General features: G+C 33.9%; 2 protein-coding genes across 2 annotated transcripts in view; one reads left to right on the forward strand and one right to left on the reverse strand.

Moving 5' to 3' along the window:
- Nucleotides 1–4,479, reverse strand: part of LOC132185304 (LEAF RUST 10 DISEASE-RESISTANCE LOCUS RECEPTOR-LIKE PROTEIN KINASE-like 2.5) — a 10,790-nt gene extending 6,311 nt beyond the window's left edge. The window contains exon 1 of the mRNA XM_059599096.1: nucleotides 3,648–4,479. Coding sequence (XP_059455079.1) covers nucleotides 3,648–4,479 — 832 coding nt within the window. The remainder of the gene's footprint in view (nucleotides 1–3,647) is intronic.
- A 1,543-nt stretch (nucleotides 4,480–6,022) lies between these two features.
- Nucleotides 6,023–6,475, forward strand: LOC132185305 (probable receptor-like protein kinase At5g20050). The gene has a single exon (XM_059599097.1). It carries the CDS (start codon nucleotides 6,023–6,025, stop codon nucleotides 6,473–6,475), a length of 453 nt encoding a protein of 150 aa, XP_059455080.1.
- The last annotated feature ends 7,757 nt before the right edge of the window (nucleotides 6,476–14,232 follow it).

The raw sequence follows: 14,232 nt of genomic DNA on the forward strand, positions 1-14,232 counted from the left end.
CAAACACATAGGCCTAAACTTTTGCGTTAAGTGCTGTTTCAACATGCTATAACATGGGTTTCTAAAAAAAGACTCTTCAAATATCAATCTCCTTAATAAGTGGTATCAGAGCTGATGGAACGAGGACAAAAGTGTGTGATGTGGACAAAATCGACATAGCTTACAACCAAACATGAGGAGGAGATTGTTGAGCATACATGTGTGAGTATAACATTGGAAAGACATAAGAAGTGTAAGTAGTTAATATAGCATAGTTGAGTCCAAACTCATAGGGTAAAGCTTTTGGCTTGAGTGCTATTTCAACATACTATATTATTTGCTCACTAAAATACTGTCCAAAGTATGAATGTCCTTAATAGTTCGAAATCTCAATAGTGTTTAACAAAGATCTGTGAAGGTAACTCCACATATATCTGACAGACGAAAGTTAATCCTACTCCAAATAACCTAAAGGGAGCTAAATGTAAATCAACTAAAACTAGTGCTAGCATTGTGCAACATTCTCAAGTAGTAGCATTCTCTTATCATTCAAAAGACAAAGACAATGCTACTTGAGAGGGAATGAAATTATAAGATAGGGAAAAATTCACTTTACCCCCCTAAAGTTTTAGGAATTTTTCAATTTGAACCCCAAAGTTTATGAATTGGCAATGTACCCCCCTAATGTTTCAAAAATTTTTAATTTAAACATTCCGAATCTAATTTACGTCAAATTGGATGGAAATCTATGAAATTACATAATTACCCTCAAGCTTCTTTTTTTTTTTAAAAAAAAAAATTCCAACCAATTTAACGGAAATTAGTAACGGAAGGTTTAAATGGAAAATTTTTGAAACATTAGGAGAGTACATTGTCAATTTTTAAACTTTGGGGTTCAAATTGAAAAAATACCTAAAACTTGAGGGGGTAAAGTAGATTTTTCCCTATAAGATATATAGTGTAGGAAAAAATATCTCCTAGTGGGCCTCACACTTCTACACATATTTACAAAATGCCCTCACCACTCACCTAATGGCACCTAGGCACTTCATTTTGCACTAGTCACTAGAGGATAAAAGGGGGGCTTTTCCTCTTTCAAATTGTCCAAATTTTTTTGAGGTTAAAATTTTTAGACAACACTACCTTTCTAAATGCACTAACGGGAGAAAATGGAGGGGTTTGAAATGGAAATGATAATTTTCCCAGAAAAGGGGGAGAAAGAAGAGAGAATCCTCTTCTACTTCTCCCTCCCAACTCTCTCCCTTGAAAAAGATTAATCCACAGAGACTCACCTCTCTCCCTCTCTCAAATGCACAGAGACTCACGTCTCTCTCTCTCTCTCAAGTTTCTTCATATTTTTGTCCTCCTCCAAGAAACTTATATTTCTAACACATATTGGTTCATTCGAACCTATTTCCTATTTTTTTTTTTTCATTATATTAAAAAAAAAAAAAATGTTAACTTAGGCATCGGAAAGTCTTCGGCCCCAACCGAAGACCCTTTGACCTTGCCTTTATTTTGCAGGATCATCAATGACGTACATAAAGTCCTCATATAGTGGAACCATGAAGAAAAATCGTCGAAACAACGGATCCTTGGACAGAAAACGCACCAACATATAGAATTTGTTTCATAAGATAATTTAACATAATTTTATGGAACAAGTATTTAGGGAGTGTTTGACAAACCCTTCTCCACCAAAGCCTTTGTTATTGTAGCTGACGTCAGGGACGAAGCCAAAGATTTTAATGGGGAGGGGCAAAAAATTATATATGAAATTGATTTATAAAATCAATTTTTAAACCGAAAATATAATACAAACATAGCAATATTTGAAATAAAGTTTATTAAGTTCATAATCAAGTAAAATACTAAAGGCAAAATTAAAAGCAATGCTATGGGTACAAGATGTTTAAAATTAGACGTGGCATATTCATGTTGCTTAAAAAATTAAGAACAAATTTGAGTGTCGCTGGACACGAATTTGCGTGTTGGGGTGGTTTTCAGACATATGGTGATTGATGTGAAAGCTGGACGTGAATCTTGAGTGTTTGGGGTGGGTTTCCTTGTAATTTTCACTGATTCATCTGGTTCGACATCAAGAAAGTTGGGTTCAACTCCAGCTCTTGCAGAAACTTAAGTTCATAAAAAAAGGTGAAAAGATCAAGAAACTAGTTTGACTTTGCTTTTGGTGAGAAGATCAGAAAATGTGAGCTTGCATCTAGTTGCAGGCAAACATGTTCGTCTATCTCCTTCATTTTTCAAATGCTCAAAGAATCTGGGGTTGCAGATTAGTTTGCACTTTGCGGCGTAAGTCCCGACTCATCTCTTTAATTCAAAAATTTTTCTAATGGGTAGGGCCAAATAAGTTTACAATCAAAATATACCTTGTAAACCCCTTTTCGGCTTTCCCCCTCTCCTGCTTTGTTTATATATATATATATTGTAAAAAAAATTCTTAGCTCAGGTGACTTAAATTAATGTTGAAAAAAAATAAAAAAATAAAATGTTTAGTATAAAAAAATGAAAAGAAAATTTATTTTGTAGTAATTTTTTAATTTGAATAATAGGAAAAAGTAAATTATATGATATAAAACATGAAAATGTAAGAATATTTTGATTTTGGTTTTTTTGAGAATATAAAGTATTAATAGCGTTGAAGGGAGAGAAGTGGGTTGCCATAAAGTTCTTATTAGCTTATTTGTAGTTTGATCTATGACCCGTCATACTAAGTGTGCACGCTTTAATTTTGATTTTACACTCGAACTAGAGAATGAACATCCGTCCGTAATTTGGGTTGGCTTCCACAAACTCCCCATCAATATATAGGGGCGGGAAAATTCATAGCGATTTCCTCGGTTTTGACTGTTGACAAGCTATGGTGTTGATGTGGTTAATTAAGCAACATATCTAAGATAAATAGATAATGAGAGCATTCTTCTAAATTGAACTTTGGGTTGGCGTTTACCAGAGTCGTCTGACTAGTGTATACAGATCAGTTTGCAACCAAGTTTGACTGGTCAATTTAACTTGCAACCTTTTTACGCAATATTAAAGAAATTTGATAATTAAGGGGAGAAATGACCCTATTCACACAATTCATCTTTTGCTTTTTGTCTGATATGGGCCTTGTTTAACAAACAAGGCGAATATTCGTAAATACTATTTATTTTATTTTTTTAAAAAAATTAACATAAAAATATTCTCATTTTTATATCATTTCATTTATTTATTATATTACATCATTTACTTTTTATTACTATTTAAATAAAAAAACAAAACAATTCAAAAAAAATTTATTTTTCAATACAACTTTTTTATTTTTCTATACTAACTGTTATACTCATTTTTCCAAACATGACTAGTGGAGTGTTATTTGCCAAATACACTCCTAAAGTCATTGCGAGTCCGGTTTATAAACCATCTCTTATATTCAGCTCTATTGTTATTTCTCCCATTATCTTTTATCTATCCTGTGTATGATGAATTAATGCATGTTTGTTGAATAGGGGATGATTAACTTGGTAGAATGGTAGTAAATTAATTATCTTTTTTACTGGTTCAAGGCTAGAAGCCTAGAACCTCATTAATTCAACCCATATTAGTTAAACGGAAAAAAGCCTAATCCAAGAGAGTGAAAAGTGAGAAGAGAAGAGATCATAGCATACCTTTCATTTGAATCAGACATGTATCATTAGATTGCCATTGGTCACGGCAATAGCAGACAAACGCCCCCGTGGAGTTAGAACCACCGCATACCCCACCTGAATCCTCACACCCCCTACAGAGAATCCCCAATCCATTGCTGTATTCCACCTCAAAACCTTCAACCATTGCTTTCTCAACTGCCGGGCCTCCACCCTGAGGGTCATCAAGAAGAGCAAGAGCACTAGTATTCCGGAGAATCGGAACCTGGATATTGTTGTCGCAATCCCTTGTAAGTAGTGCATGTAATTCGACGCCCAATGGCGATTCGTTTTCCAGGAAATAAGCATTAAATTTCCCATCAGGAGCTCCTTGGCTGCAATTAAATCTATTTCGTAGTGCAGGTATGTTGTTGTCTTGAACATGAGGGCAGCCGTAGAGTATAGTTAAGTTTTGATCGGTTGAAGCGTAATGAAACAAAGTGTAATTCAAGGTTGTATTTCTCAACTCTGGAGGTGGAGAACAAGGACCATCCAAGAGGTCCAACCTTGAAATGGTAAAGGTTGGATAAGATGTGTTGATGTTTAGCACGCGGAAGTCTAGACCTTCAAATCCCATAACCGGGTACTCATCAACAGTTTCGTGGCAACTGAGCTCGTGCCCTGGATGACCGCAATATTCAGGTCGGCCGCCGCCCCAGAAAGGGAACGAAATGTTGACGCTTCCACAGGCATATGTACTGTTGCACACCACAAAAGGATCATCTTCGTCGCAGTAAGACGGCGGTAGTATTGTTAAGAAGAAGGAGAGGAATAGGATGATGATGATGGAAGAAAGAGAGAGATGGAAATCCATTGTTTAGAAGATCAAGTGATCAGAGATGGGTTTGGAATTGGAGGAAATGTACGTAATATATGTTGAATGGTGTGAGAGATGGGCGACGGGTTTTGTCACATTACCAAGTTACATGCTGACCATTAGTTTTAACTTTGACTGAGAAAGGTCACATTGACTTGGACCGTAAGTCCCCCACTAGAAAGTTCGCAATAAAATGGCCGAAGGTTGGGTTACGAAAAACGCACTAGAGTCCAAATCAAGGAATTTTGGCCCCTTTTGAATTTTTTATTTTAATGTTAATAAAAAATGATTTATGTGATTTAAATTTTTTTTTTAAAAGAGAAATGTGAAAAAGCTGATTTGGTAATAAAAAAAAAAAATTAAAAAAAAGGAAAAGAAAAAAAGAAGAAGATATTGGCTTCTTTCTTTTGGAGAAATAAAAAGATGAAAGAGGAATGTTTTGCCAAATACACAAACATCTATCATTTTTAATACTACGTTAAATTATTATTTGTCTTAAAAGTTTGAAATAATAAGAATGAATAAATTTAATCACTTAATCATTACTTTAACATTATTTCTCATGTGTAAGCTCAAACTTTAATTTAATAGGTGATCGGCTCAACACATCAAATATTTTAATTAAATGGAGGTGAATGATGGAGTTAAATACTAAATGTTTGAACTCAGAATCTTTAGTTATGAATATATATATATATATATATATATATATATATATATATAAAGACAAATGATTTTTACGTGAAACATTTAATTAAAATAGTAGGTAAGTTTTACGGAGTCAAGGTTCGATCCAAAATTTTTGAATTTGATATTATGTTAAATTACGTACTACTTTCAAAAAGAAAAATTACTACTTATCCCAAAATGTTAATAAATAATGATTTAGGATAATGATGTAGCGTGCATCAACAATGATGCACGCCGGACATAATTTTTTTTAAAAAAATTAAAATAATAAAAAAAAAAAAAAAATTTACACCTGGTGTGCATCACTGTTGGTGCATGCGGGGCGTGCAGTATATCACTACCTAATGATTTAACATTTTTATTAAAATGGCAAGGGTCAATGGTCATGTCACATTTTAATTATTATTATTGTTAATATATATAATATTTTATAAAATCAGTTATTGGATACTCAATTATTATCTGCTTTGAGAATTGCTACACTTACAAACACCCTTTACAAACAAACCTTACAAACTGACGTGGCAAAGGAAAAAAACAAAACAATTTTGGGACCAGCTGCCCATGAGAGACCAGCTGGGTCGCGGGCAGACCGGTCAAGGTCTGGAAATGGCTTACCTACGTAAGAAAATCCTTCACAAAAGAAATGAAGGTTTCTACTCAGAAACAACAGCAATGAAGCTTTGATGGAGGACAAAAAAGCAAACATAGTTGTGTTACAACAGTGGCTGCCCTCATCATTCTCATCATAGTTTCTCGTGTCTTTCTCGAGCTGTCCAAGGAGCTTCCGCAACCGTTTTCAAAGGGATCCTAAACGACAGCACTGCAGTTGCTGTGAAAAGGATTAACAATGGAGAGGAGCGCGGGGAGAAGGAGTTCAGATCAGAAGTTGCAGCTTCTTGGCTATTGTTGCAGTCCTGGGATGCCTAGGCTTCTTGTTTATGAGTTCATCCCAAATGGGTCATTGGATTGTTGGATTTTCCCAAGAAGGGAAACCCAGAACCGGCGTGGCGGGTGCTTGTCGTGTGAGTCAAGGTACAGAGTTGCCATTGATGTTGCTAAAGCACTGTCTTACCTCCACCATGATTGCCGGTCAAGGGTCTTGCACCTTGATGTGAAGCCAGAAAATATACTTCTGGATGAGAATTACAAAGCAATTGTGGCAGATTTCGGCCTCTCGAAGCAGGTTGTGGCCAGGCCTGCGTGGGTCTGGCCTGACCCAGCGTGGGTCACCAGACCCACGCCTGGGTCGTGGCCACGACCTGCCTTCAACGCATTTCTTCTTCTCCATTTCAATCAGTGATCCTCCATTTCTTCTTCTACATACCACTTATCCAACCAATGATCCTCCATTTCAAGCTCAAGCCCTGCACCGGGCTCCCTGGGAGACCGACGTGAATTTCTCGTCCTCGGAGCAAAGCATTCGTGGAGGACATGAATGAGAATTGGAATCAGAGGAGAGAGTCCAAGAAGCAGAGCATTCACTTCGGGTTGTGGATGAAGGAGATTGAGAAGCAAGAGGAGGCCAAGTTGGGGATTCCATCACGGGCAGCTGGTCTTAAAAATGTTTTGTCTTTTTCCTTTGCCACGTCAGTTTGTAAAGTTTGTTTGTAAAGAGTGTTTGTAAATGTTTTGTCGGTCCGTATAAACAATAACTGCAAGCCCATTTGGGAGTGCGATTTCAATAAGTGCGATTTTAAAAATTGCGTTTTTTAAATCGTTACTTTTTAAAATCGAACAGGCGTTTGGTAAAATATACTAAAAAGTTTTTTTTTTTTTTTATCAATTGAGTGTTTTGATAATATTAGCATATAATTGCGGTTTCATAACCAAATTGCCAATAATGACATTTCTTTGTAACATTAAAATAGCCAACATTGTCTATAAGCCTCCATTTTTAACACCTGTGCAAACAAAAGTATGACTTATAATTTGACATTAACTTTGAAAAATTATCATTGTTTATTACCCATTAATATATATATATATATATATATATATATATAATCACCAACTGTTACAGTGCAGTACCCATTAAAAAATAAAAATAAAAATCAATCACAAATTGTTACTGTATAGTACATTTAAAAAAAAAAAAAAAAAAAAGAATCCATAAAAAATCGTCACTGTGCACATCACTATACATTGCACAGTGACCTGAGAAAAATCATCTTGGTCATTGTATAGTATTTTTTTTTTAAAAAAAAAAAAAAAGAAAAAGCCTCACATGGTTACTGTACACGCACTATCACATTACTGTACGTGTACAGTGATCTATCACTGCATACTATCATGGATTGCAGATCACTATGCATGCATGGTAATTTAAATAAAATTTTGAAAAAAAAAAAATACAACTTTACTCTGTAGAAATGGTCGAAGAACATAAACGCATATATAAAAATGCACAATAATCATACAAATCATTTAAAATAACACCGAACACCAAACAGTGGAAAGTTTTATAAAAGCAAAGGAATTATATGGAGAGAAAGAAAATATTAATGTGAGATTATTACCTGATAGAGGGGCGGAGAGATGGACAACAGCGACGTACACTGCTACAGGGCAGAGAAAGGATGAACGAGAAAGAGAGGATGAAGAAAAAAAAAAAAAAAAGAGAAAAGAAGGGTTTTAATATATTTTAGGTGGGTATTCTTGGTATTTTTTTTCATTCCCGCTCAAAAAAATGTAACTATTGCGCCAAATATCTTTTTAATAGAAATTGTGATTTTGTTTTAAATTCACACTTTTTCAAATAAGCACCATCTAATCAGCTTATGGAAATCACAGATTTTTTTGCAATTTTAAAATTTGCGTTTTTAAAATCGCAATCCCAAGCACCATAAAATTGCGATTTGGTTTAAAATCGCAGATTATTTTTTAAAAAACGCACTCCCAAACGCACCCTAAGTGGTTGTCTAATTATTTAGCTGTAATTATTTTCGGTTTAACCGTTAACAATTTTTAACTGTTATTAGCGGTTTATTTTTTATTCAATCCCTATATAATTTTTTTTTTTATTAAAAGAAAGCGACAATTATTTACCACATGCCTAGAGTTAGACCACTCCCGGATTTTCATGTTTTAGTCTTAAGTAATGTTATGAACTATCTTTTTATTCTCTTACAGCTGATGTGACTTTTAAAATTATCATTGAATTAAAATTCAAATATGATTCATCTAAAATTTAATAGTGATTTTAAAAGGCATATCAATTTTAGGAGAATAAAAATATGGTCTCTAACATTACTCTTTAGTCTTATTTAAAAATATATTTAAATGAAATATAGAAAGGAAAATGGAGCTTTTTCTTTGCTCTACCATTTATCCACGCGGCCCAAATCCCTTGCAAGCCTATCACCCCTTCGACCCAATATTTTTCTAATCCTACCCATTTTACTAGTCGAGTCCAGGCCTGCCTAGAGGAGTTTAAAAAAGAAAACATGAGAGCACTCTTAACTCAATCATGCAAGCAAATTTGCAGTCGATTTTCACAAAAAACTAATCTCTTGAGAAATTATTTGCTTTATAAACCATTTACTTTTTTTTTTTTAAAAAAAAAAAATCTTGAGAAAGTCCCAAAAAAAAATTTTCTTTTCATTTTTTACGTGGCATTTTCACCACGTCAATAAAATTTGACGTGGTAAAACTGGAACATCAAAAAAAAAATTTTTGACATTCCAGTTTCTGACATGTCAAAAATTTCTAACGTGTTAACATTGACATGTCAAAAACTCGGATTTTTTGACAGTCGCCTTTGTAACTGTTGAGACACGTCAGAAATTAATGGTAAAAAATTAAAAAAAAAAAACTGATTTTTGTAGTGTGAAGAGAAAACGCTTAAATGTTTTAGTCACCTTCAAGGATAAATTGTTGATAGTTGTGTTGAAGGGCTAATTTTGCAGCAAAGAGAGCTGCAAATGCTTCACCATCATTTACGTACGTCACAAGCAAGACTTTGGCTTCAGTGAAGAGAATGAAACCAGCAGAGGAAGTAGCTATTGCTGCTAAGGTTGAGAGAGAATTTCTAATGCTCTCATCAAAGTTTACCTAATTTGATTTAGGGGGAATTGTTTTGAGAGAAGCAGAACATTGGGGGATCGAGGAGTTGTTATGGGTGACTGAGTTTTTAGTCTGCCAAATTTCGGTCAAGAATAAGGGAGGCAAAAAGTTGGAAGTGGTGTTTGCAATTGGCCTCTATGTTGAGTGAAAAATAAGGTCTAATAATAAATTTAATCCAATCAATTATAGAAAGATCCTCAAAACTCAAAGTGTCCAAAGACCAATGGGATATCCAATCCTTCTCGAGATGGGGGGGTTTGGGTAGGAGGAGTGTATGAGGTTTTAAGTGAAGAAAATGGATCCAAAAAAGAAAGCTAAGAAGAAAATTATACATAAAAAAACAAAAGAAAGCATAAATAAACGTATTTCTTCCAAAAAAAAGAGGAGAAAAGAGATGGTGTTCTCCCTTTTCCTCTCCCAAAAAACAGACCCACCAGGCCAATAGATAGAGTCGAGTGGATTTGTGAGTTCAGAGTGACGTGGAATTATTCCTCAAAAAAAATGCCTATGGTATATCCCATTTGGATGATGCCATTGGCCTTTAGAAGCGATGGAGAAACATTGAAGTCCAACCAACCCAACACAGAGTTGGGGTCTATATTCTAACTTCATCAACTCAACATACGCCATCCAATCTCCTTTTTCTCTTTTGTTTTCCTCTTTTTGTGTCCCATTTTTGTTACGTGACTTGACCTTAAATTCTGCCTAAAGCAGGGCATCAAACCTCTTGCTCCTTGCCACTCAAATAATTGGCCCCCCTACTCAGAGCATCTCAGATAAAAGTGGCAAAATAACTACTGAAAAGTATAAATTTTTTATCTTTAACTGTTCTTTATATATATATATATATATATATATATATATACTCCAACAGTTTCTTTATTTTCTTTAAAAATTATTTTGTGTGGGAGAGACTATGAAAGAAAGAGGAGGAGAGAGATAAAGTAAAGAAAGAAAGTGAGAGAAAAAAAAATAATAAACAATATTTATAGTGTGAATGGAGTTCTAATTTTTTTTTTTTTTTTAAAAAAAAAAAAGTTAAATTGCATATTCTGCTAGAAACGAAAAGGCATCCATAATAGTCAGATTTTACTATTATTAGAGATTTGACTATTCTTTTGAAGATGTTCTGAGTAGGACCTTGCAGTACTTAAAAGTGCATTTAGTCTTGCGATTTCGCATATTAAACATATATTTTTATGCAAAATCGTAAAAATTGTCTTTTTTAAGTGTAAATTTTTTGTTTTTTTTTTTATAAAAAATAGCGGTTTGAATGCAAATGGTGTATTTTTCAAATGCACAATTTCAAAATCTGAATAACGATTTTACCAATGTTTAACTTAAATTTGAAATTGTTATTTTTTAAAATTATATATTTTGAAACTGTTAAACGAACACTTCAGCTTGGGTTACAAAAAAAGTACTGTAAAGTTTTCATGGATTTTCTTAAATCAAATCAAATTATTAACTTTTCTACTGCTAAAGCAAATCCCTTCAAATTTGTTAGTGAATGTTCCATAAGATATCTCTTATAGATATGTTAAATTTTTAATATAAAGTAAAAGCAAACGAATGTTTTGTAAGTAAGCTGTACTTGTCACAGACACCCAAAACCAATAAAACAAATCAATAAAACAATGCCGGTAAGGGGTGGCAAAAATGGGTACTCATACACGACCCGATTACTACCCGCGGGTACCCGTTACACGATTAGCCTATATCCAGACACGACCCGTTTAGCTAAACGGGTAATCGGATTTGACACGATTATGACACGAAAATAACCGGGTAACCCGACCCGACCCGTTTTACCCGTTTAAAATAACCGGGTCTAAACGGGTAGACCCGACCCGACCCGACCCGATTACCCTAAACTATAATTTTTTTTTAAAAAAAAATTAAAATTCAAAATTGTAATAATAATACTAATACATCAATATAGTCAATGCAAAAAATTGAATTCTAAGAGATTAAAGGCTTTAATAAATGATAAGAAAAAAAAAAATGGAAAGTGACCGTAATTGACAAATTGTACTCCAAAATAAATTACTAAACTCATAATTTCACCTAAACTTAAAAGTTAAAAGTTAAAACAAGTAAATTCATTTATTAAAATAGTCCACTTATAATTTAGTCCACATGTAACAAAAGTGTTAAAAAATTAATTTGAACAAAGATACAAATTCTCAGACATTTTTTTTAGCATCCAACCCTGGGCCAAGACTCAATATTTTTGAATTCCATGAGAGCCATAGAAGACCAAGACCCTTATTTAATTGTGCAAATACATTTATCAAAATGTGTAATATAATAGAATAGTTATAATTTAAGTGATTTTCATTTTAGCAACGACAAGGTAAAGTACAATAAAGTTTTTCTAAAGATCACAAATTTGCTATCCGAAACAAACAATGGCATCAATGCTTAGGGAGTTCTTCATTAGTAGACATTAGAATTTCATCTGTAGTGTTTTACATGCATGGGCCAGCAATTAATTGAGTTTTTTTTTTTTTTTTTGAAGCAAAATTAATTAATTGAGTTAATTAGCACCAATAATTCCATATCATTAATTTTTGTATATATAGTCCAGTACTGATCATCCATGCCTATCCTCTCTTATCGTCATCACTAGACCACCTTTTCCAGCTCTAATACAATACAATGGGAGAGTGAGAGACCAAGTGAGAGGGAGTCAGGGAGAGGGTTAGGTTACAGAATACAAAAACTGATTTTTTGTTCAAAAATCAAAATGGTAAAGAGTAATCAGTAAAGTTAAGTAACTGACGTGAGAGTCGTGAGTGAGCTGTGAGTCGTTTGACTCTCCTCAGTCCTCACGCGAAAAAAAAAAAAAAAAAAAAACCCAGGATGGCGGGGCCAAAACCAAAAAAAAAAACGGGTCCGGGCTGGTCGGATTTCAATGAGACACCTTAAATTTCCGGGTCTTAATCGGGTAGACCCGATTACGACCCGAACCCGATTAGCCCAAACCCAATACCTGTTTTTTCGTGTCGTGTTCGTGTCGGGTTCGCGGGTCGTGTCAAAATTGCCGGCCCTAACCGGTATTGATCAACTGCTACACTAAATTTTGGTACTGATAAGCCAAAATTGAGTGTGTTCCATCAGAGAAAATAAATGAGGGGCAATTACCTTTTTTCTCATGAACTATAATGCATTGTCACTTTGTTTTCATGACCTGACAACTCTATTGCCCAACCCCATCAAACTATCATTATGTGTCCCAAACTCCCCTTCCGTCAGTCAAAGGTGTTAACTTAGACGGTCAAAGTGACAATGCGTTGTAGTTTATGGGGGTAAAGTGACAATGTGTTGTAGTTCATGAGGGCAAAGTGACAATGTATTGTAGTTTCATTGGGGCAAAGTGACTAGTTGATTGTCTGAGTTAACGCCTTTAACTGACGGAATAGGAGTTTTGAGCACAAAATAGTAGTTTGATGGGGTTGGATAGTAGGGTTGTAAGTTTATGGGGTAAAGTGACAATGCGTTGTAGTTGTTGGGGAGAAAGGTAATTATCCCAATAAATTTAAAAATTTAAAAATTAAAAAAAAAAAAAAAAAAATGCACACAACTAACCAACATAATTAATTGAACCAACAAAAGTAGGTTTGAATGCTGCTACCAAGGTTGACGAAATTATAATATGTTTAGATAATATGCAAAATAAAGAGGCCAACAATTCAATATGATTTCAGTTTAATCTTTTAGGTACATAGTTCCAAAATAATGCAATTGAAACATGTTTACAGCGACGTCGTTTAAACAATTGCTTCAACTCAAATTGAATATTAATTTCTACCCAGGATCGAAAAAGTCCAAAGAGAAACGGTCCATTTCACCCATTGAAAAATGAACAATCTACAATTGACTTTCAATCTTTAAGCAACGGTTCAACTATTAGTACGTCTCTAAACCATCAATTGTATTAATTTACTCCTCAGGCTTATAATTAAATCATTGCAATGCAACTTTTACCATTAAAAATAAATCAAAAAAAAGGGAACGAATTAAAAGGACATTCATGTTAACACAGTTTCCGGTCACTTCAGGGAATTTGGAATCATTCGAGGGGATGCAGTTTATCCGGTGTATGAAATGTGAAAAGGCACGAAACTGAGAGAGAGAGAGAGAGAGAGAGAGAGAGAGAAGGAAGAGGAAGTGGGAGTCATGAAGTATAAGACAGTTTGACATCAGATGAAAAAAACAAAAAAAAAATTATACTCATGACTATATTAAAGGGTGATCATAAATAGCAAAGTGTTGTTAGGGCAACAAAATTCAAAGTCCACTTGTTAAAAGAAAAAAAAAATTAAAGTCCTAAATTTCCCAAATATTAATCATACTTAGTCCCTAAGTTTTTATGTAATTTGAATTTAGTGTTTAGGTTTTCAATTTCAAGAATTGAATAAGGTCCTTCAGTTTTGCCCAAGTTTTAAATTGGTCCTTCTATCACTTGAGTATCAAAATTAATGATTTTTTTTTTTTTTTTAATTTATCTATCAAATGTCTCATTTAACACATCAATGTCTATTGCAGTGTCAAAGTTAACGTTCTTTCTTCTAACACTACAAATCTAGAAGATTAGGATTATGAAGAAGATGGTCTTTTTTTTTTAAATGACTTGGCGTTTAATGATATGACATGAATATTAGGTGGGGACACATATTTCCTCCAAACTAAATTAGAGGAAATTTCCTTCAACCTACTCTAATAAGTAATAAGTATCATTGAACATTATATTAGGTGAAAAAAGACTTAAGGATAAAATCCCTAATTATAAGGAAGTTAATGCTATCATCCTCACTTTGGTGCCTAAGAAAGTTAACCCAGATGTTATGGGGGATTTCAAGCCTATTGTATGTTGCAATGTTCTTTAAAAATGTATAACCAAGATTCTATCTAACAACTTGCTGTCTTTTTTGGATGAATTGGTTAGTGTGAAGCAATCAGTCTTCATACTGTCTAGAAGCATTTCAGACA

This window comes from Corylus avellana, chromosome ca6, assembly GCF_901000735.1.
Source record: "Corylus avellana chromosome ca6, CavTom2PMs-1.0".
Lineage (NCBI taxonomy): Eukaryota > Viridiplantae > Streptophyta > Magnoliopsida > Fagales > Betulaceae > Corylus > Corylus avellana.